The sequence below is a fragment of the Pristis pectinata genome, chromosome 4 (assembly GCF_009764475.1).
Source record: "Pristis pectinata isolate sPriPec2 chromosome 4, sPriPec2.1.pri, whole genome shotgun sequence".
Lineage (NCBI taxonomy): Eukaryota > Metazoa > Chordata > Chondrichthyes > Rhinopristiformes > Pristidae > Pristis > Pristis pectinata.
In genome coordinates, this window is record NC_067408.1 from 23,689,525 (window position 1) to 23,716,593 (window position 27,069).

Genomic DNA, 27,069 nt, shown 5'->3' on the forward strand with positions numbered 1-27,069 from the left:
GATGTGGTCCATAATTAGCATGGTAGGACACTAGTAAAGTATCCTTCCTTTTATATCCATTTGTGCCTAAGTACTTATCTCTTTGTGCAATGATTGTGTGGCCCATATGAATCGTGAGCAAGTGTCCAGTTGGAAGGCCTCATTCAAATTGGGCCAGACTAGACAAAAAATAAACTCCATTTCTATCTCCGTTCACTCTGGATTGTATTTTGGTCAATTTTTGCACAATTTTGTTACTCATGCAACAAATTGTCTGAATTCTGTTTTAAGTTGGTACTGAGATCATTTGCAAAATTATATGTTTTTAATTGTTCATTTGTTTGGGTGATGGATTTTTAGGATATATACGATTATGTTCCAATGGCTGTCTGTCCCTGCAGGTGGTTGTTAATTAGTTGTAAGTCCATTATAAAATATCTTTTAGTCATTGAAACACACAGTGAAATGCATCTTTTGCGCAGTGTTCTGGGGGCAGCCCACAAGTGTCACCACGCTTCCGGCACCAACATAGCACGCAATGTAGGAGGAAACCGGAGCACCCGGAGGAAACCCACGCACACACATGGGGAGAACGTACAAACTCCTTACAGACAGTGGCCGGAATTGAACCCGGGTCGCTGGCACTGTAATAGTGTTATGCTAACCGTTACACTACCATGCCTGTTTACCAGCTCATATCAATATAGCTGGTGGTTCAGTGGGCTTATACCCTTTTGGATAACAGCAATGGCCTATTTATATTGGGAAGGGAGGGCATTTTTATTGTTAAATAATTGTTTTAAACATGTATGTGTGTACAGTATTCAAATGAAATGCTGGACGTATTAATTCAGAAGGATTGATTGTGTGACAAACATGGCCATTGATTGCCAGTTAAATACCTCAAAATTCTTCTTGATGGTCTACAGTCGGTGGGAGCAGTGAGTGAGGAGGACCTAGGAGAGAGCCACAGGAAGCAGCAGTTGGGCCTCACTCACATCCAGATTGATGAGTATCAATCAGGCGGGTATTTTCTACCTTAACGTTTTCAGGGACTTTATATTGCAGTAACTAGTGTTGAAAGTAGAAAAAGTTCTCCTAGTACAACCAGTACTCTAAACTGAAGAGGGTAATTAATTGTTGAGTCTATGGAGTATGGCAGGAGAATGTGGCCCTGTGAAATGCTCCTCCTGCAATATATGAGAAAGCTGGAGACTTCCAGTCTCCCTGTCGACCACGTGCCCAGGAAGTGTGTTCGCCTGCAGCTCCTGACTGACTGCATGGTGCAGCTGAAACTGTGGATGGACTCGCTGTGGAGATCCACGGTGCTGAGAACTTTGTGGATAGCATATTTAGTGAACTGGTCACACTGTAAACAATGGTTGCACAGACAGGAAAGTGGTAGGTGACCACCAGCAAGAGTAGTAGGTGGAAACAGGTAGTACAGCAGATGCCTGTGGCTCTCTCTCTCTCTCATTTTCACAGATGGACCATGTTGGATACTGTTGAATGGCCTCTCAGGGGAAAACAGCAGCAACCATGTTTTCTACCTCTGTACAGAGGAGAGCTATAGTGATAAGGGACTCAATTGTAAGGGGTGTATTTCAGGTGTTTCTGTGGTTGTGATCAAGACTCTTGAATGGTATGTTGCCTCCCTGCTGCCAGGGTCAGGGATGTCTCAGAGCAACTGTAGGGCAGAAGATGAACAGCCAGTGTTTGTGGTATAATGTGCTAAATTGTGGTACCAATGATGTGGGTAGGAAAGGGGATGAAGTCCTGCAACTTAATTTTGGGAATTAGGTAGCAGGTTAAAGAGCAAGGATGGTAAGGTTGTAATTTCTAGATTACTTCCAGTGCCACATGCTACTGACTATAGGAGTAGGAAAATAGGTCAGATGAATGTGTGGCTAAAAAGATGTAGGAGGGAGGGCTTTAGATTTCTGAATCATTAAGAACAGTTCTGGGGTACATAGAACCTGAACCAGAATGGGTCCACTACCCTACCTAGGGCATTTACCCAGGCTGTTGGGGAGGTTTTAAAATTAATTGGTGGGGGTGGGGGTGCAGAACACAGGGTACCCTGTGTCCCATCACCCCTACCAAATTAGGTTAAAACCTCCCCAACAGCCTGGGTAAATGCCTTAGCTCGGCTAGTGGACCCATTCTGGTTGAGGTTCAGTCATTTATAGAAGGAAAAGTAAGTCAGTCCAGTGGGCATGATAAGGCTAAATCTCACTTAATTTAATGGAAGCAAATGAACTTAGAGTGTTGATCAGCATGTGGGATTTTGATATTGTTGCAGTCACTGAGATGTGGTTGAAAGAAAGGCAGACTGGCAACTCAACATTCCAGGTATAATGGGGAGGAGGCATTGCATTATTATTCAAGGAGATCGTCACTGTGGTAATTTTGGAGAATGTCTTAGAAGGGTCTTCAAATAACACCATATAGTTAGAACCCAGAAATAAAGAAGGGTGATCACTTTGCTGGGATTATGCGACAGAAATTGCAACAGATAGCAGGAAATAGAGGAACATGTATAAAGGCAAATTAGACAGCACTTAGCAAACCTAGATGAGGAGTAGCTACAGGCAGGTAAATCTATATTTGGGAAGTGGGAGTCTTTTAAAAGTGCAGTAGTGAAAGTTCAGAGCCAATATGTTCCTGCAGGGCAAAGGTAAGAACAGCATGTCCATGGAAGAAAGCATATACTGTAGGCAGGTATAGAGCACTCACCATGGGTAGGAATATAGAGGGTGTTGGAAGATGCTTAAAAAAATTAGGAGGGCAAAGAGAGGCCACAAAATATTACTGGAAGATAAGATTAAGGAAAACCCTTGGGCATTTTCTGACTATATTAGGAGCAAGAGGGTTGCCAGGGAAAGAGTGGGGCCTATTAGGGGCCACAGGCACAACCTGTTTGTGGAGCAAAGGCAAGGTCTTAAGTGAATACTTCTCATGTGTATTCACCAAGGAGAAAGATTATAATTGGAGATTTCATTGGGTGGGTGAATTTTTAGAGCATGTTAAGACTTAAAAGGAAGAAGTATTAGATGTCTTAGTGGACATAAAGATGATTAAATCCCCAAAGCCTGATGAGACACATCCTAGGCTGCCATGGGAGGTAAGGGAGAAGATTGATGGAGCCCTGATGGAGACACATAAGCAGGGATGAGCCAGCTAATTGCGGGGCAGCTAGTCTAAGATCAGTGGTAGGGAAATAACTAGAAAAAATTCCGAGGGACAGGATTGATCAAGGATAGTCAGCACAGATTTGTTGGTGGGAGATCCTGTCTGACTAATTCAACTGAGTTCTTCTGAAGAGGTAACTAAATACATTGGGGAGGGCAATGTGCTTGATATGGACTTCAGTAAGGCCGTTGACAGGGTTCTAAATGGAATGCAGATCCAAAAGGTTGGACCCCAAAGGCAAGTTGGCAAAATAGATTCAAAATTGATTTGGTAATAGGAAACTGAGGGTGATGGTGAAGGGTTGCTTTTGTAATTGGAAGCCTGTGACCAGCAGTGTACCACAGGGATTGATGCTGGGACTCTCGCTGTTATATACATTAATGACTTAGATATGAATGCAGGAGGTATGATTAGTAAGTTTGCACGTGACACACAAATTGGTGGTGGTGTTGATAGTGAGGAGCGTAGAATTAGGCTACAAAGCTGATCAGCTGGTATATTGTGCAGACCAAAGGCAAATGGAATTTAATCTTGATAAGTGTGAGGTGATGTAGTTTGGGAGGTCAAATAAGGATAGTACATATTCCATGAATGGTAGGACCCTAGGAAGTATTGAGGAACAAAGGGACTTGGGTGCACAAGTCCAATGATCCTGAAGGTAGCAGCACGGGTAGATAGGGTGGTGAAGAAGGCACATGGGATGCTTGCCTTTATTACATGTCGCATGGAGATCTTGGTACAACTTTATGAAACATTGGTTTGGCCACAGCTAGTCACCACAATATAGGAATGGTATGATTGCACTGGATAGGGTGCAGAGGAGATTCATGAGGATGGAGTGTTTAACTTATCAGAAGAGACCTATAGGCTGGGTTTGTTTTCCTCGAAGCAGAGGAGGCTGAGGGGAAGCCTCATAGATTTAAAAAAAATTATGAGAAGCATGGTTAGGATAGATGGTAAGAAACTCTTCCCCATAGCAGAGATACTTATGACCAGAGGACATAAATTTGTGGTGAGGAGTAAGAGGTTTGGAGGAGATCTGAAGAAGTCTTTTTTTCACTCGGAGTGGTTATGGTCTGGAATGCTCTGTCTGAGGAGGTGAGGGAGGTGTGTGCTCTCACAACATTTAAGAAGCATCTGAGTATGCTCTTGAATTGCCTGGATATTATTGGCTACAGACAAAGTGCTGATAAATGGGAATAGTACCGATCGGTGCTTGATGGCTGGCATGGACATGTTGGGTTGAAAGGCTGTTTCTGTGCTCTGACTATGAAACAACTGATAAAGATAGAACATCAAACAGTACGGTACAGTGCAGCACAGGTACAGGCCCTTTGGCCCATTATGTCTGCACCAACCACGATGCCAAATTAAACTAATCCCATCTGCTTTCACGTGGTCTGTATCCCTCTATTCCTTGCCTGTTCATGTGTCTGTCTCTTAAATGGTGTTATCATATCTGCTTCCACCACTTGTCCTGCCAGTGTGTTCCAGGCACCTACCACTCTCTGTGTAAAAAGAAAAACATGCCTTGCAAATCTCCTTTATACTTTCCCCCTCTTACCTTAAAGCTATGTCCACTGGTTTTGACATTTCCATTCTGGGGGGGGGGGGGGGGGGGAGGTGGGAGGCTCTGACTATTTCCCCTGTATATGCCTTATAATTTTATATACTTCTGTCAGGTTGCCCCTCAGCCTCTGACGCTCCAGAGAAAACAATACAAGTTTGTCCAACTTCTCCTTATAACTGATCCTTTAGAACCTCTTCTGCACCCTTTCCAAAACCTTCCTGAAATGCAGCCACTGGAACTTCACAAAATGATCTAAATGTGGCTGAACCAAGGTTTTATACAGCTGCAACATGAATTCCCTACTTTTATACTGAGTGACCTGACAGATAAAGGCAAGTATGCCAGATGTCTTCTTTACCACCCTATCCACTTGTGTTACCACTTTCAGGGAGCTATGGATTTCCATCTCAAGAACCCTCTGTACATCAATGCTCCTTAGGGTCCTGCCATTTGCTGTATATTCTCCTCCTACATTTGACCTCCCACACTTGTCCGAATTAACCTCCATCTGCCATTTCTCCTCCCATATTTCCAACTGGTCTATATCCTGCTATGTCCTTTGACAACCTTCATCACTATCCACAGCCCCACTAATTTTTTGTCATCTGCAAACTTACTAATCGGCCCACCTACATTTTTGTCCAAATAATTTGTATATTACCTCAAACAACTGAGGTACCAGCACTGATTCCTGTGAAACACCACTGGTCACAGACCTCCAGTCAGAACAACACCCCTCCACCACTACCCCCTGTCTCCTAAGGCCAAGCCAATTTTGAATCCAATCTAGCAAGTCGCCAAGGATCCCCATCTGCCTCAACCTTCTGGATCAGCCTACCATGAGGGACTTTGTCCAATGCTTTACCAAAGCCCATGGGCACAACATCCATGGCCCAAACCTCATCCATCATCTTCGTCACCTCCTCAATAAACTGAATTATATTCATAAGGCATGATCTCCCCTGCATAAAGCCTATCCCTAAAATCTTCTCCAATAATTTCCCTACTACTGATGCAAGGCCCACCACTCTGTAATTTTCTGGATTATTCTACAGCCCTTCTTAAAAAAGGAATACCATTGGCTATTTTCCAGTCCTCTGGGATTTTACCAATGGCTAAAGAGGATATAAAGATCTCTCTCAGGACCACAGAAATCTCCTCTCTTCCCTCTCTCAATAACCTGGGATCAGGCCCTGGGGACTTGTTCATTTTCTTCAAGAGACCCAACACCACCACCTCCGTGATATCAACATGTCGTAGAATATGAACATACCCCTCCTTGGTAAATTCTGATGCAAAGTAGTCGTTTACTACCTTATCCACTTCTAGTGGATCCTGGCATTTATTCCCTCCTTTGTCCTCAAGTGGTCCTATCCTTTCCCTAGCTACTCTCTTGCTTTTAATGTATATATAAAATGCCTTGCGATTTTCCTTAATCCTATTCACCAAGGACATTTCTGAGACCATTTAGCCCTCCTGATTCGCTGTTTAAGTACTTTCCTACTTTCTTTATATTCCTCAAGAGCCTTGTCCGATTTCAGCTTCCTAAACCTGACGCATGTTTTTTTTCCTTTTTGACTAAATTTACAACACCTCTTGTCATCTAGAGTTCCCAAACCTTGCCATCCCAGTCTTTCTTCCTTACAGGAACATATTGATCCTGAATTCTGACCAGCTCGCCTTTAGAGGACTCCCACATGTCAGATGTGGATTTACCCAATAAACAGCTGCCCCCAATCTACTCTCCCCAGCTTCTGTTGTAATTAGCCTTCCCCCAAATGAACACTTACTGCTGAAGCAGACTTACTTTATGTCAGACTGATTATATAGAGTAAAAGTCATATAAACCAACTCGAAACCTTTGACTAATAAGCCTGGAACAAAAGATTTTAGTCCAAATGACCTGAACATTTATTTATGGCAAAACAGATTTAATGCTCAATAATCAAGCTGTTGGGAGTTTGCCAATGCAGAAAGATAGAATAGTTGTAGCATTTGCCTGTACAATCAGTTATTGAACCTCAGTTTCTGAAATGCTTTACTAAGTTTTGATGTGGCAAAGTGCTATATAAAAGCAAATACAACTTTTCAAAAACAGAAGATGCAGGTGGAATTAGATACTACCTAACAGCACAAGTTGATTAGGCAATGTTGAAGTAATGTCTAAACCATTTTTCAGCCAGGTAATTTTTGGGTTGGGGATTCCATCAGCATGGCACCTCAAGCTTGTAGCCACACCAGGCTCTTGTGCCTGGCTCTCTGGGTACACTCTGATCACCGGAGGGACTATCAAGGAAAAAAAAATACTTCAGTGAGTATCAATTATAATTATTAATCATAAAAGTAAATTAAAAACAATCAGTGAACTGCAGCCGGGGAATGTGACTGAACAATATGTTGAGTATATCAATAAATTTACCCGAAATTAATTATTCTTTAATCTATTTTACAAAGTTCTTTGTTAAGTTTTTTGATGTACATATGTATAGCTGTGCTGGAGTGGTTTTTTATTTTTAAATATTCCTTTGTGATTTGTATGATATTCACCATTGACTGACATAGCCAATTAGAGGAGCTTTTTTTTAAATTTTGAATTCTGCTGCAATCATTAGAAAAGTTTAAATAAAACCAGGATAAAGTTAGTAATCCCTGTCCAGCAAAAATAAAATACGTGCTGGGATTTGATAAATGCCCTTTTTATACCATTTCTGGTTTTCTCTGTTAACTTCAGTGGAAGGTAAAGTCAAGTGGGATTTAAAATATGCGATTGATCCAAACCTGTCAGTATCCTGCTGTGGAGTAGGTTAAAATCTTCCACTTGTCAAAACGTGTCAAAATAAGGGACACTTTTTTATAGGAGCTAAACAAGATTATCACAGAGAATTACATGGAATACTGAGTTTAGAAAAAGGCTGCTCTGCTGAATCAGTGCATGCAGGTGTGATTATTCTCCACTTGATATTTCTCAAAGCAATAAGCGTGGACACATGCATCAGGAAAAGGTAACTTTCATTTATTTTGATGTATTTAATTATTTTCTGATTTTTTTCTATGCGTTTTTAAATGTTTTTTAATAATTTAAATCAAATGTAATAGTATTTTTAAAATTTTAATAGTTTTGAGTGCTTTTGAATGCTTGAGAATAACCGAGACATTCACAAATACAATCTCTTTGACAGCAGGTAAACTTGGGGCAGTACTTAATCAGTACTCAGATCTACTCTGAACTCAGTTACTCTGGCAACGGCACTTAAATGTTTTTGTTCAGAAAAGTCCTGTACTGACTGTAATGGACTTCACCAATTAGCTGTAAAGCAGCTTTCCAGCACAAGATTATACCCAGAGACCCACTCTAGAATAATAGACTGCAAGACCCAGGCCTAAGAGACTACCTTCATAATCATTAAGATTTAAAAGTTTTAGAGGGATATAGGTCAAATGCAGGCAAGCTCAGGTGGGCATCTTAGTTGGCATGGATGAGTTGGACCAAAAGGCCTGTTTCTGTGCTGTATGGCTCTATGATTGGTATAGGACAACTGAGGAGGGTGAATTTCTGTCAAACCAGTATCAATAAACTGCAGCAGAGAAAGAAACCATGCAAAAAGGAAAGCATATAATTTTTTGTTTAATTGACATTTTATTAAAATCCTTAACCATAATTTATCAATTGAAGGAAATAGGCTTCTCAATTTCCTGGCCAAAGAGCTCAGTTGGTAGTGAATTAAATATTATTATCATGTGGTTAAAATGTACTTTATTACAAGACTTAACTTTTTGAGGTAAGTTTAATGGGCAATTGATGTGGAAATGCAGCAAATTTATTAAAAATATTGTACAGCTAACGATGAGAACACTTATGCAAACCATAGGGCAGAAGCATTCTAAACTGAGGGAGAGAGGCAGAAAGCAGGGAACTATAGGCCAGTTAGCTTAACATAAGGAAAATTTTTAAGATATCTTTATTAGTCACGTGTATCAAAACACACAGTGAAATGCATCTTTTGCATAGAGTGTTTAGTAACTATGAAGTTATAGCTGGGCACTTAGAAAAATTCATGGTAATCAGCCAAAGTCGATGTGGTTTTGTGAAAGGGAAATCATGTTTAACAACTACTTGGGAGTTCCTTGAAGAAGTAACATGTGCTGTGGTTACAGGGGAACAGTGAATGTACTAAACTTGGATTTCTATTAGGCATTTGATAAGGTGCTGCATCAAAGGTTATTGTGGAAAATAAAAGCTCCTGGTATAGAAGGTAACATTTTGGTGTGGAGAGAAGATTGGCTGGCTAACAGAGAGCAGACAGTAGCAATAATCATTCCTTTACTGGTTGGCAAGATGTAAAAAGTGGTGTGCTTGAAGGGTCTTAAAGTTTAACATTTTATGTAAATACTTGGATGAAGATGACATAAGGATAGGTAGGAAAGTAAGTTAAGTTGTGAAGACATTAGGCGGATACAAAGCGATATGGAATAGGTTATGTGAGTATGCAAAGATCTAACTGAGTATAATATGGGGCAATGTGAAATTGTTTGACTTTGGCAGGAAAATTTTTTAAAAAACTATATTTTAGATGGTGAGAGAATACAGGGCTCTGAGATGCAGATTCACAGAAGACTTGTATGCAGATACTGCAAATGATTTGGAAGGCCAATATAATATTATTGTTTATTGCAAGGGGAATTGAATACAAAAGTAGAGATACAAGAGAGACTGCAGGTGCTGGAATCTGGTGCAAAAAAACAAACTGCTGGAGAAACTCAAGGTCAGGCAGCATCTGTGGAGGCAAAAGGACAGCTGATATTTTGGGTCAAACACCTGCATCAGGGCTGAGGCCATAGAGGGGAGAAAGCCGTATAAAGAGGTGAGAGGAAGGGGTGAGGCAGGTGATGGGTGGAATCAGCACCTGCCTCACCTCTTCCTCTGACCTCGTTATACTGGCCACCTTCCCTGTACACTCCCAGTCCTGATGTAGGGGCTCAAACCAAAACATCAACAGTTTCTCTGCCTCCACAGATGCTGCTCAACCCACTGAGTTCCTACAAAAGTAGAGATGTTATGCTTCAGTTATACAGAGCATGTGTGAAAACACAGTGCATGGTACTGTTCTCTTTATTTAAGGAAGGATATTAAAACATTGTGAGCAGGTCAGAGAAGATGTATTAAACTAACACCTGGGATGGCAGGTTGTCTTATGAGAGAACATTTGGCAGGTTAGTTGTGTATCTGTTGGAAATTAGAGGGGTAATTTGATTGATGTATGCAAGATGCTGAGGGGTTTTTACATAGTGCATGCTTCCCTTTGTGAAAGAAACTAGAACCAAGGGTTACTGTCTAAAAATAAGAGGTTGCCAATTTAAGACAAAGATGAGATGAAAATGTTATTCCCTTGGGATTGTCTTTGGAACACTTGTCAAAGGGCAGTAGAAGCAGATTCTTTGAATATTTTAAAGGCAGAAGATGATGGATTCTTGATAATCAAGGGGTTAAAAGGTTAACCCAGGTACTTGAGGATCTGGAATTGAAGTTCATGTCAGATCAGCTATGATCTTAATAAATGGGAGAGCAGACCTGAAGGACCAAATTGCCTATTCCTGCTGCCAGTTCATATGCTGACTCGCAACTTGGTGAAATTTGTACCACATGTCATTTGTCTGATTTAGTAATGGCATGTATTATTAACATGTCATTATTCCTCCATCAAAATCTGGCCTATTTTTATCATTTCTCTTGTACTTTACATCACCTGTATTGAACATTGTAATAAGCATAAACACCAGAAACATCAAGTTCCAAAGTAGTTAATCCACAGAGATTGTAGTTTATATATGGGAATAATCAGATTACATGTTATACAGCATTTGGAGACTATCTGTGACTGTCAGGTATGACATTTACTAACCATTCACCTGCAGGATGTGGGTCTGGAGGAAGTTGTCATAGCCAAAAGCATGGCAGGTGTAATTCCCCATGTGGATTGTTGTAACTTTTGTAATATAAAGGGAGCCATCATCACCAAAATCCTGCAAAAGGATTGGAGACACTTACAGTCTTAGATTAAAGAAATGGCATTGCAATAGGAAATAAGCACAAAAGCAAAACTTGCTTTTCAGAAATATACCAAATTATTTTAATAGTTGCAATTATCAGCATTAATTATAGTTGGAGAAGTCAACAATAAAACAAATGAAAATGCCCATCTAGAATGATTTTGTAAAAAGTAAAAGCAAGAGAAGTGTATAGAGCAAAAGGCGGGAAGAGGAGGGAATAACAAGGGTTGAGGAAAGGTGATACTTCATAAACATTGAGTTGGTCCAAAAGTCCATGTGACAGCCACCAGGCAGTTTTCAATTCTTGGTGGATATTTTGGAGTGGGTGGGTATGAGATGTACGTACATGGTTTTTGGCCATGACTTTCACATTTTATGCATTAGTAATACATGCATATTTTGCATACACTCCCATCCAAAAAATATCTGCCTTGATATCCACCACCTCTCTGTTTTATTCTTTAATTTGGCGGATTTTGAGTTCAGGTATTAATAATAATCATAGTGCAAGGGTCATTTAATCTTTTGCTGTTCTGAGATAGTTTGGGAAAGAATAATTCCACTGGTCCAGATTGAAGTAAATATGTCTTACAAGTTTATACTGGCAGCAAAAATAGCTTTCCGGTACTGCTTCACAATACCTGCTTGGGGGAAGCAAGCGAAGAACAACTGGGACTTAATTACATGTCTGTGATCCCATTATTGGATCCTGATATATCCATGTAGAAACAGAAAGAAATAAATGAGATCTCGTCCTAAAACCCTTGTATAGCTACAGGCCAAATAGATTAATATTCCTGAAAGTATTGCAGTTATTTTAAAATAATTGGTTGCTTTGATACAATGTAACTGAAGGAAATACATTCAAGACAAAAATGTGCTAATTAATGTGAAGAATGAAACCATTAGAGAATGGAATCTTAGGCAGTGTTTCAATTTTGTTTTGGGCATAAAACAGGCAGCAGTGATTCGGGCATCTGTAATGCACTCCACCTGATATGACGAAATACAAAATGCAATGGATTGGGTTTGGCTGCATACCACACATAATTTCTATTTTTAATGGACTTCATTGGAAATTAATCTTGGGAAGGTAATGTAACATGTGGTTTACCCAATATTTAATTTCTTGGCAAAGGTTTAAAACTATGTTGTTAGATAAACTTACATTGATATCTTCTAGATCCAAGAAATTTAATGTGATTCCATTGTGCTTCCAGATGATTGGTGGTCTCAGGGTGCCCTGTACAGCACATGACAAGACGGCGCTCAGTCCAACAGTTACCGTGGTTGTACTGACCTTCTTATCTTCTGGAAGATTTAGCTGAATAACCTCTGGAAAGAATAATATTGAAATCTCAACTAATTAAACACTTCCAGTAGTCTGAAAATGATCTATATCCAAATATAGTGCACAAATTAGACACATTAAATCATTTAAACAGCTGATTAACCAGGTTAAAATTCCACTGCTTGAATTTCCAGTAATGAAGACTGAGATGTATTAACTTCGACAACAAAGTATGTTAAGGACAAATGTCTCCTCATTTCACTTTGTGAGACACTTGTAGACAGCTGCAAGCTAAAGGAATGGTCTTATTCTTCTCTGGGGGGCAGCATATAGTTCAACCTTACATTCCTAAAATAGCACTATCCTAGAAGATAATCCATGCTGTGATTAATTCCTCCAGAACAGTCATGAGGCTTTCATAAGCAATGAAACTGAAGTTTACTTGAGATGATTAAACACGCATCAGGACTTGGAGCTTGGAGGCAATTTGATTCATCAATTGCAGAGAGCACTGTGTCGAGTTTGAATGAAAAATAGGTTTTAACTCAGGAATTTAAATAGTAGGGGCAGAGTGAAGCAGAGTTAATGTAATCGGTGAGCAAGAAGAATCTAAGAGCCTTTTCTAATGTTTTAGAAACTAATTTTCCCAAATGTAAATTTGACCTCATTTGTATATATATTTTTCCTGATGTAGCATTTTAGCTCTATTTCTGGTGCTTTTGCACTTTCTCTTTCCTTAGTTCCTGCTGTGATCAAAATTACACAATTAGTTTTTGTCATCATCTGTGTTCAAAATTTATTTAGCATGGATCGATGTAAGGCTTATCTTAATCAAAGAGCAATACTGTCTATACTAGTGCTTTCAGTAAATAAAAGGCAAAATTCAAGGTTGAGTACAATTTGCTTCTACCTTGGTTTTGTGTTTTCTGAGGTAGCTGATGAAGCCAATGTTGGCCCTGTAGGTTTTACCACAGGTGGTGCTTGATCAGTCAGGTGGGTGGGTAGTTTGGGAGGTGGTGCACTCTTTCTGCTACTTACACTGGGCTTCTGTGTACATGTGGCAGCGTCTTTTGGTCCAACATTAGCTTCAACATCCACCTTAGAACCTACAGAGTCAAAGTGCTCAGAGGTACCTGCTGTAGTTTGTTTACATCTCAGAAATATACAGGAGGGCAAGGATCACAGCTGCTCATCAGACCTTGAGATTAGTGCTGGATTTGAGGCCTTGCTCTTCAAAGACACTTTTCCTCAGATGGCCAAAGGCTGTATTAGCGCATCAAAGGTGATAATGAATTTAGTTGTCAATGTCTGCCTTCACTGAGAGATGGTTCCTGAGATATGGGAAATGCTCTTGTTGCAGATCTTTATTGTAAGAGTGCAGTATTATACAGCAGACAGGTTGCTAGAGGACCTTTTAATTTGCAACCGTTAAATATAAGACCCACTCTTTCACATGCTTCAGTGAACAAGTATCAATGACGACTTGAAGCTCGGCCTCTGAGCATGTGTTGTTTGGCTACTGCAGCTCAAAGACTAAAGTTGGGGTGACCTTTGTTCTGGAGTAGAGGAGACATGCATTGTATAGTTTCCAATTTGGTTGCAGATCAGCTCGACTTCTGTGGAAGGCTTCTTGAAGGTGAGATGCAGCTTTGCAGTGAGATAGATTGAGTAAAGTGTTGTAATAATGCAGCCTTGCTTGACATCAGTCTGCACTGAGATTGGGACTGTTGTAGATCCAGTAGTTAAGATTGCATGCCACCATGCTGCAGACATAAGAAGACATACTTCTGTAGGCAGCCAAATTTGAGAAGGATGTTTCACACCCTCCTTAATTGACAGTGAAAGACTTAATGAGGTCAAAAAAAGGCCGTATAAAGTGGTTGGTGCTGCTCCCTCCATTTGGAGTTTATGTCTATTGTGCCTCCAGGTGGACAGAATCCACACCATGATTCAGGGAATAGTTCTTCAATCACTAGAAAGAGGTGATTGAGGTGGACTCTGGCAATGATGTTCTCTGTGGCAGACTACAGGGATTCCCTTTTGTAGTTACCACAATCGGACTTGTCTCCTTTGTTGAAGATGGTCAACGATGAATTACTTCATCTCCTGAGTGCCCTGGCACATCCTCATCTTCCCAGGCACAGGAGATGATGTTGAGATTTTCAGAATAGTATTGAGGTGTGGAATGGTGTCAAGGGTGTTCAAGTCAAGGACAAAGTTATTTTTGAGGATTGTTATGAAGCATTTCTTCCTGTGGGCACTGACTGCCTCTCCATCCTTAATAGTTTCACTTCTATTGTTGGTTGTCAGAGGGATGGTCTCTTGGGAGTTGGGCTGTAGATTACTTCAACAGCACAGATGAATCCATACTTGTCATGCTACTGCTGATCTCATTCCACCCACCATCAGTTCTTCAGGTTAGAGATTTTTTGTTGGATCTTGGGTTTTGAGTGTCTGCAGAGTTGTTTCTTCTCCCTTGAGGTATAGTGGAGTTTCCAATCAAGGACTATTTCTTTTAGTGGTTAATTAGTTCTTACATCTGCTGGTCAATCTCATCCAACCAGAGGTGGTTTTTCTGGAGTCCCTTCATTGGTGCTAATCGTGGTGATCTTCTTGGCAGTTTGTTTGTCAGGTGCTGTATGAGAAATGCTATCTGTGCAAGATCCTTGAGGCATTCAACATTGATTTTCTTGTGGCAATATTTCTGTTGCAACCATCACTTTGAGGTCAGGCTGATGGAAATAACAGAGTAATTTAGATGGCAGCCTGTTGTCTCTCCTGTGAAATAGGATGTTGTTTACGATAAGATTGTGGCCTCACATGTTGTCAGGAACAGGAATCTATTTTAGTTAGCCTTGCTGACTCCAACCTTCCCAATCACACCTTGCCAGAAAAAAAGTGTTTAATCATATGTTCACTTTGGAGAGGTCAGTTTGTCTACCTCTGGGATGCAAGCCTAGATTTATTTAAAGTCCTCCTTGACTGCATCTGTAGTGTCTAGGCTTGAGGTGTACGCACTGGTGAGCAAAGCATGCTGGTTCCACATTGGAGTGAGCCAGAGGGTGATGAAACATGCAGTTATTTCTCATTGGGAATCGCTGACACGGCAGATGACTTATTCTTGCTGGTAAACACCTTTCTGTATGGAATGCATTCATCTGGTTTCCACCTCCAGGAGAGATTGGACAACCATCTTGTTTGTTAGCTGACTGTCTCCAGCCCTCCATGTCTCACTCAGGATGTCAATGTCAAAGCCAGTCTGTGCCCAGGCTATGAAAGCAAAGCGGTGTTCTGTCACGCTTGGAGATGTCCATGAGGAGTGGGAGATGACGCTGTACATCAGCTACCATGTAGACCTGACAGAGTGAGGGCTTGATCCAGTGGCAGTGGATCAAAGAGGACTGGAAATCATTCTCTGCTGCATGGATGTGAACAGTCACATACATGAATGATGCCTACATATGTCCACTTTTGTGGATACAGACTTCTTTACCTACTGGCTCTTCCTTGCTTCCCCTCTCCCCATTCACCATTCCATTGACTCCTCTCACCTTAGATCCTCCCTGACCCTGAGTATCTTCTCCTTCAGTGTTCCCCTCTTCCATAATCTCCTCCCATCCTCTCTCCTTATACCCACCAGCATAGCCCATACTCCCATCCCTTCCTTCCCTGAACTGACTAACTGCTGAAGGACAACCTCTCAGACTGAGCCTGCAACACAAGGAATAAACCTACTTGACCTCATCAGACCTATTAGATAAAGTGCAGTCTTCATGCTGAGGAAACACTCAATCTTATAGAGTGGAATTATAATTGCACTGAATGGGATAGGCACAGATTTGGCAGCTCAAAACTGGACATCCTTGAGATGCCGTGGATCAACAGCAGAAATGTAACAAACCGTGATCTAATTGTACTGTTCTTGATCAAACCCTGGCTCAATGAGGAGTGCTGAAGGGCAATCAGGCCCTACTATAAATGATAGGCCTGATTGCCCTTCAGGTGAAGCTGCAGTACAGGACAAACAATGCGATAAGCAGCAAAAATCAGAGCTAAGCAACATCACACCCAATGAATCAGATCAAAGCTCTGCCAGTCTTAACACCGCTAATCATTGTATGGGATGGATAATTGAACAGTTAACAGCAAGATGAGGCTCAATGACATCCTCAACCTCACCAATGGCTGGCCCAGCATTGAATGCTGACAAAGGATGGAAGCATTTGCAATCATGTTCAGCCATAAGTACTCAATAGATAATTCATCTCAGCTTCTTTAATGGCAGCTCTCTCAGGAGGAAGCAATCTTCCTCCAATTCAATTCACTCATCACAATATGAAGAAGTGGCCGAGAGCACTGGACACCCAACGATTATGGAACCAGACAACGTCTCAGCCGTAGTATTGAAGACCTAAGCTCCAGCTGCATCTTTAATCAAGCTGTTCTAGCACAGTTACAACAGGCATCTACCTGATAATTTGATAAATTGCCCAGTATGCCCTGCTCACAAAAAGCAGGAGAAATCACTCTGGCTAATTACTGTCAATCCATCTACTCTCAATTATCAGCAAAATGATAAAAGCAGATGTCAACTATGTTCTCGAGTGGCACTTGCTTACCAGCAGTCTACTACCAATGCCCAGTTTGGATTTTGCCAGGACCAATCAGCTCTGGATCTTATCACAAACTTGGTCCTATCATGGACTAAAGAGCTGAACTCCACAGGTGAGGTGAGGTAAGAATGAGGCAACAAGGAATCTTGTAAAACTGAAGCTGGTAGGCATCAAAGGGAAATCACTCCAGTGGCTGGAGTCACACATCACACACAGGAAGATGGCTGTGGTTGTCAGAAATCAATCATCCCAGCTCCAGGACATCACTGCAGGAGATTCTCAGAGCAGTATTCTTGGCTCAACCAACTTGAACTACTTCACCAATAGGGTTTTCATTCCTTCATTAGGTCAAAAGTGGGGATGTTTGTGGAAGTCTGTACATTATTCAATTCTGTTCAGAACTCCTTAGCAAATAAAGTTATCCATGCTTACCTGTAGCAAGACTGAGGCAATGTTCAAGCATGGGCTGATGAGTGGCAAGTAACATCTCCAATAAAAGAGAATCTAACCACATATTCTTCACATGCGATGGCATTACTATTGACGTCCCTCACCATCAATAACCTGGTTGTTACCATTGCCCAGAAACTCATTTGGACCAACCACACGAATATCATGGCTACAAGAGGAAGTCGCAAGCTGGATGTCCTGCAGTGGGTGACGCGCCTTCTAACATCCCAAGGTCCTTCTACAAGGCACAAGTCAGAAGTGTGATGGACATTGCACATTCCTGGATAAATGCAATGCCAACAGTTCTCAAGAAGCTCAACATCATCTAAGACAAATTCATCTGCTTAACTGGCACCCCATCAACTACTCTACAGTTCATTCCATCCAACGTTGTTCCACCATGACTGCAAGGTATACTATCTACTAGCTATTCTTCCAGGCTACAGCGTTCACAAAACTATAACCCCCATCACCAAGAAGGTCAAGGGCAGCAGGTGCATAACACCATCACCTGCAGGTTCCTGTCCACGTTGTACAAAATCCTAACCTGGAAGTACATCACCTGTACTTCATCATTGCTGGATCTAAATCCTGGAACTCCCTCCCCAAAAACTCTATGCGAGTATCTTCACAAGAAGAGTTGCAGCAGTTCAAGAAGAGAGATCACCATCGCCTTCTCGAGGCAATTTGGGAAGGGTAATAAATGCTGACCATGCCAGTGAAGTTTAGATTCAGAAAATGAATAGAACAAAACAGGCACCTCTTCCCTTCTTTACGTACACATTACTGTTTAGAACAACCTCTATCACTGTTCCTGCTTAATCCAATGCTTCTCACATCAGTCAACAAAGTTGCCTCTGCCTCAAAATATTGTGTGTGTCTATAATGATTCATATATTGACAAGGCAATATTGCTCAGAAGACCCAAGGACAGCAAGAGAACATAAATACTCAAGATCCAAGCACTAAATACAATTTTCATTAAGATTAATGGTACAAGATTAGTATGAAGTAAAGATTAGAACCTCACTGAACCTTTAACACTGTCTTTCCCAAACCTAAAAAGCTGACACTTTTGTAGTTGATATTCATGTATAGCAATTCTTATGCAGTAGAAGTAATTGTACCACAATGAACCATACTGGGCAAGCATTGCATTCGCATACTGTGTGTCAACTGGCATGTGTATAAACCAATCAACTTGCAGTCATAGGCTCAGGATTGAATCATAGAAATATCTGGTACAGAAAGAGACATTTCATCTTCATGTTCATACCGTCCAAAAACAAAAAGAGATATTGACACTATTACCAGTAGTAGAAGGTTATCAGATGCTCATTCATGTACTTTCAAACTGTGACAAATGTTTCTGCCTCAATCACCCTCTCATGTCATGAATTCTATACTCCCACCAATCAGTGAGTGATTTTGTTTTCCACTCCCCATACCCTATATCCTTCTACCTATCACCTCAAATCTATGCACCATAATACTCACCTCTCAGCTAAGAAAAGTAGATTCTTCCTGTTTGCCCTATACAAGTCTCTCATAATTTTATGCACTGCTGTACTCAAAAACATGGATCACAGAGAAAAATTTAAAAATAAGATGCAAGGATGAATTGTTGAAAAGTACTCAGAGTAGGGAATAGAGGAAGTATGTAGAAAATAAAGCAAAGGGTTGGAAAGTGGGAACCTAAGGGTGTGTTGAAGTGCTGAAGCAAAAGATGGGAATATGGCTACTCAGAGTCACAGTGAGAGGTGCAGTACAGAAACGTCTAGAAGGAAGACAGGGGCAACTGGCTTGAACCTTACAAAGACCGATAATGCAGGTGATAAAAAATTAAAAGCATCATTGGACTAAAGGCACAAGGATATGGCCAGAAAGATAGGAGATTCCTGAGTTGTTGTAATATTTGTAGGAAAATTGTCTAACTGTACCTACAATGAGCAGCTGTACAATAAGAGAGTGTGTGCCACTGTCCCAGAAATTGACCAGAAGTTTAGCATCCCATCCCACCCGAAGAGAACTTGGGCTTTGTGGATATTCAAGCTGTGAGGACATTGACAGTAAGAGAGAAGGAGAGACACAAGCCTAACCACAGGGCTATAATATTTATAATATTGCCATAAAATGAAGGCTTCGTGTCTTGCATCTTATCCTAAGTATTCTTCAGTAAAACTGACTTGCACATGGTATCAAGTTAGCTTGGCTCAAAACCAGAAAGCTGATGCTGGGAACTTCTTTGGTTTTTATTTTCCTCATTTAATGTGCAATTCTACTGAATTAGCTTCACACCTGAAATATCATTGAAGTAAGATATTTATATAATTATCTTTAATCACCTGGAAAATAATTCAAAATTATGACTTTGCAACATTAAACATTGAATCAAATACCTAATACAGGTACCTGACAAGAAAGGGAAGAGAGCCAAAGACCTGTTTGCTCACAAAAGGAGGGGAAGGGAGGGGTAAATGTTAAATGTAGTGTAAGAGCAAAGAGAACGCTGCCATTTCTATTGTTTATCACAGTGAAGTTTTAATAATAAGGGCGTAACCTCTCAGCCACAAAGTTATAGAGTCAGCAAAAGTAATTTTGTCAGTCACTGGAAGTTGTACCTCATTTGGATTGTTGATGAACAGATCACTGAGATAGTGGGGAAGGGGGCAGAGGAGGACTTCTAAGTAGATATGAGCATGATACATCCTTTGGGGAATCAACAGCAAGAGAGAAACCCAAGACTAAACTTGACGGCCGTGCCAGCATTTAAATTCTCTCTTTAACATATCCTAAAGTACCATGCCAATTACACACCAACAGACCTGTACTGCTTTCCCCCTTCAGTCTACAATAAGTAACTTCTCACTTTTGATGCTTTCAACTTCTGCCTCAACCCATCATGCCCTCATTCCTCTTAAATCACTGTACTCATATTTTTTTCTTTATTTGTCAATGCACATAAGTTTGCCTACCTAGATTCCCATTTTCTCAGCTTTACCACCTCACGAGATCTTTACTTCCATCATGTTATCACAGGTAAGGCAATCTGATCAACTCCTTGTACCTGCTCCATTCTAATCCCCATTGCTCTTCCTTCTATATCTGCCTTTTGGAAAAAAATCTATCTCGAGTCATTTATATCACAATTTTCAACGCACTAACTGCTGGTCCTCAAATTACCACTTCTGCAGCTTCATGTCTGTACAATTATACCTTCAATACTATCTCTGATGTCACTCTCCCCATTAAAACCATTGTTTTCACCCACATTGGTTTGTGGAGGCCCCACTTTCCATTGACCAATTCAAAGTCTTGATTGTTTATGGTGAAGAACTAGTCTCTTATTTGACAGATCTGGCAATGCTTTTGCTCTCCTCACTGCTTCAGGATCATCCTGGAACTCAAAGATAACATTCAACTTCCCTTTATTATAAACAGTTTCCTTAAAGTTCTCTCCCCAGTCTTCTCCACCCTGACCTCCAGCAACAAAGAGCTCATAAACCTTTTGTTACCAAGAGACACATGATCTGATAAGTTGCCTCTGCCACTTCCAATCCTTTACCTGGCACACTAGCAAACTTCCTTTCCAGCTGAGCCATGTCCTTGCATTTTTTTTCCACACCCTCTCAGTTGTCCCTTTCTCAAGGTTTATTCTGCTGCTCCCTTAACCCTATTTCCAAAATATTACTAAGCACTGACCATGCCCCATGATCCTCATGTTAGCTGATACTCTTGATATAGCAGCAGAAAAATTATCAAGAATAAAAGGGTGGCAAGGGAGAGAGTAGGTTCCCTTAGAGATCAACAGGGCTACCAATGTCTCGAGCTGCAGGAGATGGGTGGGATTTCTAATGAATATTTCTCATTGGTGTTTACTGAGGAGAAAATTGTGGTTGCTCATGGAAACAAGTGGTGATGTTTTGGAGAACATTCATATTACCAAGGAGGAAGTATTTGCAGCCTTACAGTGCATTAAAGTGGATAAATCCCCATGGCCTGACTGAGTGCATCCTTGGACTTTGTGGGAAGCTAGAAAAAAAATTGGGGAGGTCCTTGTGGAGATATTTACTTCATCATTATGCACTGGTGAAGTTCCCAAAGACTGGAAGGTGGCTAATGTTGTTCTGTTGTTTAAGAAGGGGAGCAAGGACAAGTCAGGGAACTACAGGCCAGTCAGCCTGACACCAGTAGGGAATTCTGAAGGTTAGGATCTACTAGCATTTAGATAGTCATAGTCTGATTAGGAGGAGTCAGTATGGCTTTGTGCATGGAAAGTCATGCTTGACAAACCTTTTAGAGTTTTTTGAAGAGGTAACCAAAAATGTAGATGAGGGTAGGGTGGATATTGTCTATTTGGACTTTAGCAAAGCCTTCAACAAGGTCCCACATGGTAGGTTGCTCTGGAAGGTTAGGTCCCATGGAATCCGGGGAAAGCTAGTTAGGTGGATTCAAAATTGGCTCAGAGATAGGAAGCAGAGGGTGCTCCTCGGAATGGAGGTTGGTGACTAGGCCTGAAGAAGGGTCCTGACCGAAACGTTGACTGCCTGCTTTTTTTTCCCCACAGATGCTGCCTGGCCTGCTGAGTTCCTCCAGCATCATCGTGTTTTTCATCTAGTTTCCAGCATCTACAGTCCTTTGCTTCTCTAGGCTAGTGACTAGTGGTGTCCTGCAGGGGTCAGTGTTGGGATCCTTGTTATTCATTATTTATATAAATGATCTGGATGTGAATGCACAAGGCTTGATCAGTAAGTATGTGGAAGACATGAAATTAGGAGATGTGTTGATTGTGAAGAAGGTTATCGTAGATTACAGGGGGATCTTGATCAGTTAGGAAAGTGAGCCGAAGAGTGGCAAATGGATTTCAATACAGCTAAGTATGAGATGATGCATTTTGGAAAGTCAAACCAGCATAGGACTGATACTGTGACTGGTATGGCACTAGGGAGTGTAATGGAACAGAGGGACCAAGTATATAGTTCGTTGAAAGTGGTATCACTGGTAGACAGGGTGGTGAAAAAGGCATTTAGCATGCTGGCCTTCATCAGTCAGGGCATTGAGTATAGGAGTTGGGACATTATGTTGCAGTTGTATAAGTCGTTGGTGAGGTTGCACTTGGAGTACTGTACAGTTTTGGTTATCCTGTTATAGGAAAGGCATGGTTAAATTGGAAAGAGTGCAGAAAAGATTTATGAGGATGTTGCTAGGACTCGAGGGCCTGAGTTCTTGGGAGAGGTTGGTCAGGCTAGGTCTTCATTCCTTGGAACATAGAATGAGGGACAACCTTATAGAAATGTTTAAAATTATGAGGAGCATAGATAAAGTGGATGGTAACAGTCTTTTCCCTCGGGTAGGGAAGTCCAAAACTAGGGGACATAGATTTAGGGTGAGAGGAGAAAGATTTAAAAGGGACCTGAGGGGCAACTTTTTCACGCAGTGGGTGATGAGTATATGGAACGAGCTGCCAGAGGAGGTGGCTGAAGCAGGTATAATCGTATCACTTAAGAAGCACTTGGATAGGTACATGCAGGGGCGGGAGGCTTAGGGAAACATGGGCCGTATGCAGAAAATTGGGACGAGCTGGGTGGGCACCTGTTCGGCATGGAGTTGATGGGCCGAAGGGCCTGTATCCGCGTTGTATTGCTCTAAATTTCCTCTTCTTATGTACTATTCACCTTCCTTTCAAACCTACCAGTATTACTTCTGTCCCATCTATTCTTGACCCTTTTCTAGCAAGTTATAGTGCTACCTCAAACTCCTTGGTTATGTGGTCAACCCCCAAACCTGCTTCCATCTTTCCCTTCATTCACTTTGAGCAATTTTAATCAGAGTTCTGCCGCTATCTGATAAGAAGATTAAAATGGCCTTTATCAATCCCATATGACATCACGCAGGATGCACTAACATTCTCTAGTTTATTGATCTTTCTGCAGCCTTTGGCATAATTGATTTCACCATTCTCATCCAACACTTCTCCTCATGTGCCCTCATCTGGTTTGCTTCATAACCACAAAACCAAGTGCAGTAGTTCATGTACTCACTCCTGTACTATTATCTTTGGAATCACTCAAGGATCTAATCTAGAAGTCACGTATCTCTCGCCACACTCTCGCCCATGATGACATCTTCTGAAAACATCCCAGATTCCATAGGAATGCTGATGACTCCCAGCTATCCCTCAATACTATCCCTTTCACTGCCATTCAATGCTTTTGCTGTTGCTCAATTTCTAGTCAGTGATGATAATATTTGTTCCAATCAAATAGTAGAATGAGCAATGTCATTAGCCATAGTGGTTGCTCCAATTATGAAATTAGACCTACATATATAATACACAATTACATACACGGAAATAATAGTTTGGAGTGAACAGTGCAGCAGCAGCTACTAGTAATACTTCAATGGTACTGAATAATGAGTGCAGCATGTAATTAAATTATGCCATATGTTCCAGAACACAAGACGATTGCCACCTCTATTTCCAAACACAGAATCCTGAATAATATTACTCATAAGTGGCTCACTTCCTGAAACCCTAAATTCCTTCCAGAATTTTCAGGGCCCAAGTCATAGGCCAGGACGTGTATAGCTTTACTAAAACTCAAGAAACCTGACATCGTCTAGGACAAAGCAGCCCACTTGTTTGACAACCTTTCACTATCCTAAGCATTCAGTCCCTCTACCATGCACGAGCACATAATAGTTGCAGGGTATATCACGTACAAAATGCAGAGCAGTTACCCACCCAGGCTACTAAATTTTTTTTAAAATTGTATTTACAGCGTGGTAACAGGCCCTTCCGGCCCAATGAGTCCACGCCACCCATTTTAAACCCAATTAACCTACCCATACGTCTTTGCAATGTGGGAGGAAGCCAGAGCACCCGGAGGAAACCCACGCAGACACGGGAGAACGTACAAACTCCTTACAGACAGCAGTAACTCCCAGACAAGTAACAGATATTCCACCAAACTGCACACAGTGTTGATTTGGAAATATTTTGCTATTCCTTAAATGTCACTGGATTTAAATCTTTGAACTCCCTGTCCTACAACACTGTGGAAGCACCTTCACCAGAAGAACAGCTGCACTTGAGGAAGATGGTAACCACCCACTTCTCAACTTAATGAGGGAGGGCAATAAATGCTGGTTCTGCCCATATCCCAAAACTTGAATATAAAAACGTGCCAGAAATCTCTGGAGGAATTGAATTAAAAATGGTAATATTATTTTAAACTTTATATAGTTTCAGTTAGAACATACTTCGAGTTCCATGTACTACATCTTAAGATTATAAAAAGGAGATATAAATATTGGATGAGGTTTAGAATAGATTTATAAGAATGTGGTTAATGTTGCCGCTGTATAAAACTTAGGTTATTTGGAATATTGAGTGCAGTTCTGGTCATCCCATTACAGGAAGGATGTGGAGGCTTTGGAGACAGTGCAGAAGAGGTTTACCAGGATGCTGCTTGGATTATACAGTATTATCTATAAGGAGAGGTTAAACAAACTTGGATTGTTTTCTGTGGAGTATTGCAAGCTGAGGGGAGATCTGATAGAGGTTTAGAAAATTATGAGAGGCATAGATAGAGTCTTTTTCCCAGGGTAGAAATGTCAAATATTAGAGGCCATAGCATTAAGATGAGAGGAGGAAAGCTTAAAAGAGATGTACGGGTTAAGTTTTTTTACACAGAGAGTGATAAGTGCTTGAAACAGGCTGCCAGGTGTGGTGATGAAAGCAGACATGATAGAGGCACTTAAGAGGCATTTAGACAGACATGAACATGTAGGGAATGAGGGGATATGGATCATGTGCAGGCAGATATGTTTAGTTTAATTCGGCATCATGGTCGGCACAAACATTGTGGACCAAAGGGCCTGTTTTCATGCTGTACTGTTCTATATATATTCTATATTTTCTTAATTTATAATTGTGAACATTTTAATGATCTTGAGAGTGAAACCAAGTCAAGACTGATACATTAAAAAAAACAAGATGCTGGAGGAACTCAGCAGGCCAGGCAGCATCCGTGGAGAAAAGCAGACAGTCAACGTTTCGGGTCAGGACCCTTCTTCAGGACTGAAGATTGGAAAAGGGGAAGCCCAATATATATGGGGGAAAACAGAGCAGTGATAGGTGGACAAAAGAGGGGAGGTGGGGTGGGTACAAGGTGGTGATAGGTAGATGCAGGTAAGGGATAGTGATAGGCAGGTGCGGGGGAGGAAGGGAGAGCAGATCCACTGGGGGATGGGTCAAAGGTATGGAGGCAGGTGGTATGGGGGGAGGGCAGAAGAGGAAAAGGAGAGAGAGGAGAAAAGAGAGAGGCTAGGAAAGGGAAGAAAAGAAGAGGCAAGGTGTGGTGGGAGGTTGGTTTACTTAAAGTGGGAGAATTCGATGTTCATCCCATTAGGCTGTAAGGTTCTGTCTCGGGACAGAAAATGAGACATTGTTCCTCTAGTTTGCATTTGGACTTCTCCCAGCAGTGGAGGGGGTTGAGGACTGACATATTAGTGATGGAGTGGGAGGGGGAGTTGAAGTAACTGACAACAGGGAGATGCAGATCACCGTTACGGAAGGAGCACAGGTGTTCTATGAAATGGTCACCTAGTCTGCGTTTGATCTCACCAATGTAGAGAAGGCCACACTTGGGGCACTGAATGCAGTAGATGATATTAAGGGAGTTACAGGTAAATCTCTACCTCACTTTAAAGAACTGTGTGGGTCCCTGAATGGAGGTGGTGTAGGGGCAGGTATTACACCTATGGCAGGGGCAGTGGAAAGTCCCTGGGGTGGGAGTGGGATGGGTGCGTAGAGCGGAGTGAACTAGGGAGTTGCGGAGAGAGCAGTCCCTGCGAAAGCCTAAAAGGGGTGGGGAGGGGAAGATGGTGGGGTCCCGTTGGAGATGACAGAAGTGGCAGAGAATGATGTGTTGGATACGTAGGCTGGTGGGATGAAATGTGAGGACAAGGGGGACCCTATCCCTGTTGGGTCTGGGAGGGGTGGGGGTGAGAGCAGAGGTGTGGGAAATGGCAGAGATACGGGTGCGAGCTCTCTTGACCACAGTCAGGGGGAAGCCCCGGTTAGAAAAGAAGCTGGACATATCGGATGTCCTGGAGTGGAAAGCCTCATTGTGGGAGCAGATGCGGCGGAGGCGGAGAAATTAAGAGAAAGGGATAGCGTCCTTGCAAGAGACAGGGTGGGAGGAGCTGTAATCGAGGTAGCTGTGGGTGTCAGTGGGTTTGTAGATGTCGGTGGATAAGGAATCTCCTGAGATGGAGAGATTGATTAAGGAGAGAGAAGTATTAGAGAAAGTCCAACTGAATTTGAGAGCCGGGTGAAAATTAGTGGCAACATTTATGAAACTCATGGGTGCAAGAGGTGGCACCAATGCAGTCATTGGTAATAGCGGAGAAAGAGTTGAGGTGTGGGGCTGGAGTAGGCTTGGAACAGAGACTGTTCAACATAGCCAACGAAGAGGCAGGCATAGCTGGGGCCCATGTGAGTGTCCATGGCTACGCCATTGGTCTGTAGAAAGTGAGAGGAATCGAAAGAGAAGTTGTTTAGGGTGAGTCTGTAGAAAGTGAAAGGAATCAACAAGTGAGAGGTGACAAGAAAGTCAGAAGTGGATAAAACCCCTCTTTTGTCCATCTATCACTGCTCTGTCCCCCCCCCCCCAATATATTGGGCTTCCCCTTTTCCTATCTTCAGTCCTGAAGAAGGGTCCTGACCCAAAACGTTGACCGTCTGCTTTTCTCCACACATGCTGCCTGACCTGCTGAGTTCCTCCAGCATCTTCTTGTTTTTTTCTAGATTCCAACATCTGCAGTCCTTTGTTTCTCAAGACTGATACATAATCATACCCTGGTGGACTTTCCCATTATGCGTTTTACCAAGATGCAGTAATGTAGATTCAGATTTGCTA

At 41.6% G+C, this 27,069-nt stretch overlaps 1 protein-coding gene across 1 annotated transcript in view; it reads right to left on the minus strand.

Moving 5' to 3' along the window:
- Positions 1-27,069, minus strand: part of LOC127569561 (follistatin-related protein 5-like) — a 440,054-nt gene that overhangs the window by 24,281 nt on the left and 388,704 nt on the right. Inside the window, exons 7-9 of the mRNA XM_052014316.1 lie at positions 11,958-12,124; positions 10,642-10,762; positions 6,866-7,027 (exon numbers count right to left, since the gene is read on the minus strand). Coding sequence (XP_051870276.1) covers positions 6,866-7,027; positions 10,642-10,762; positions 11,958-12,124 — 450 coding nt within the window. The remainder of the gene's footprint in view (positions 1-6,865; positions 7,028-10,641; positions 10,763-11,957; positions 12,125-27,069) is intronic.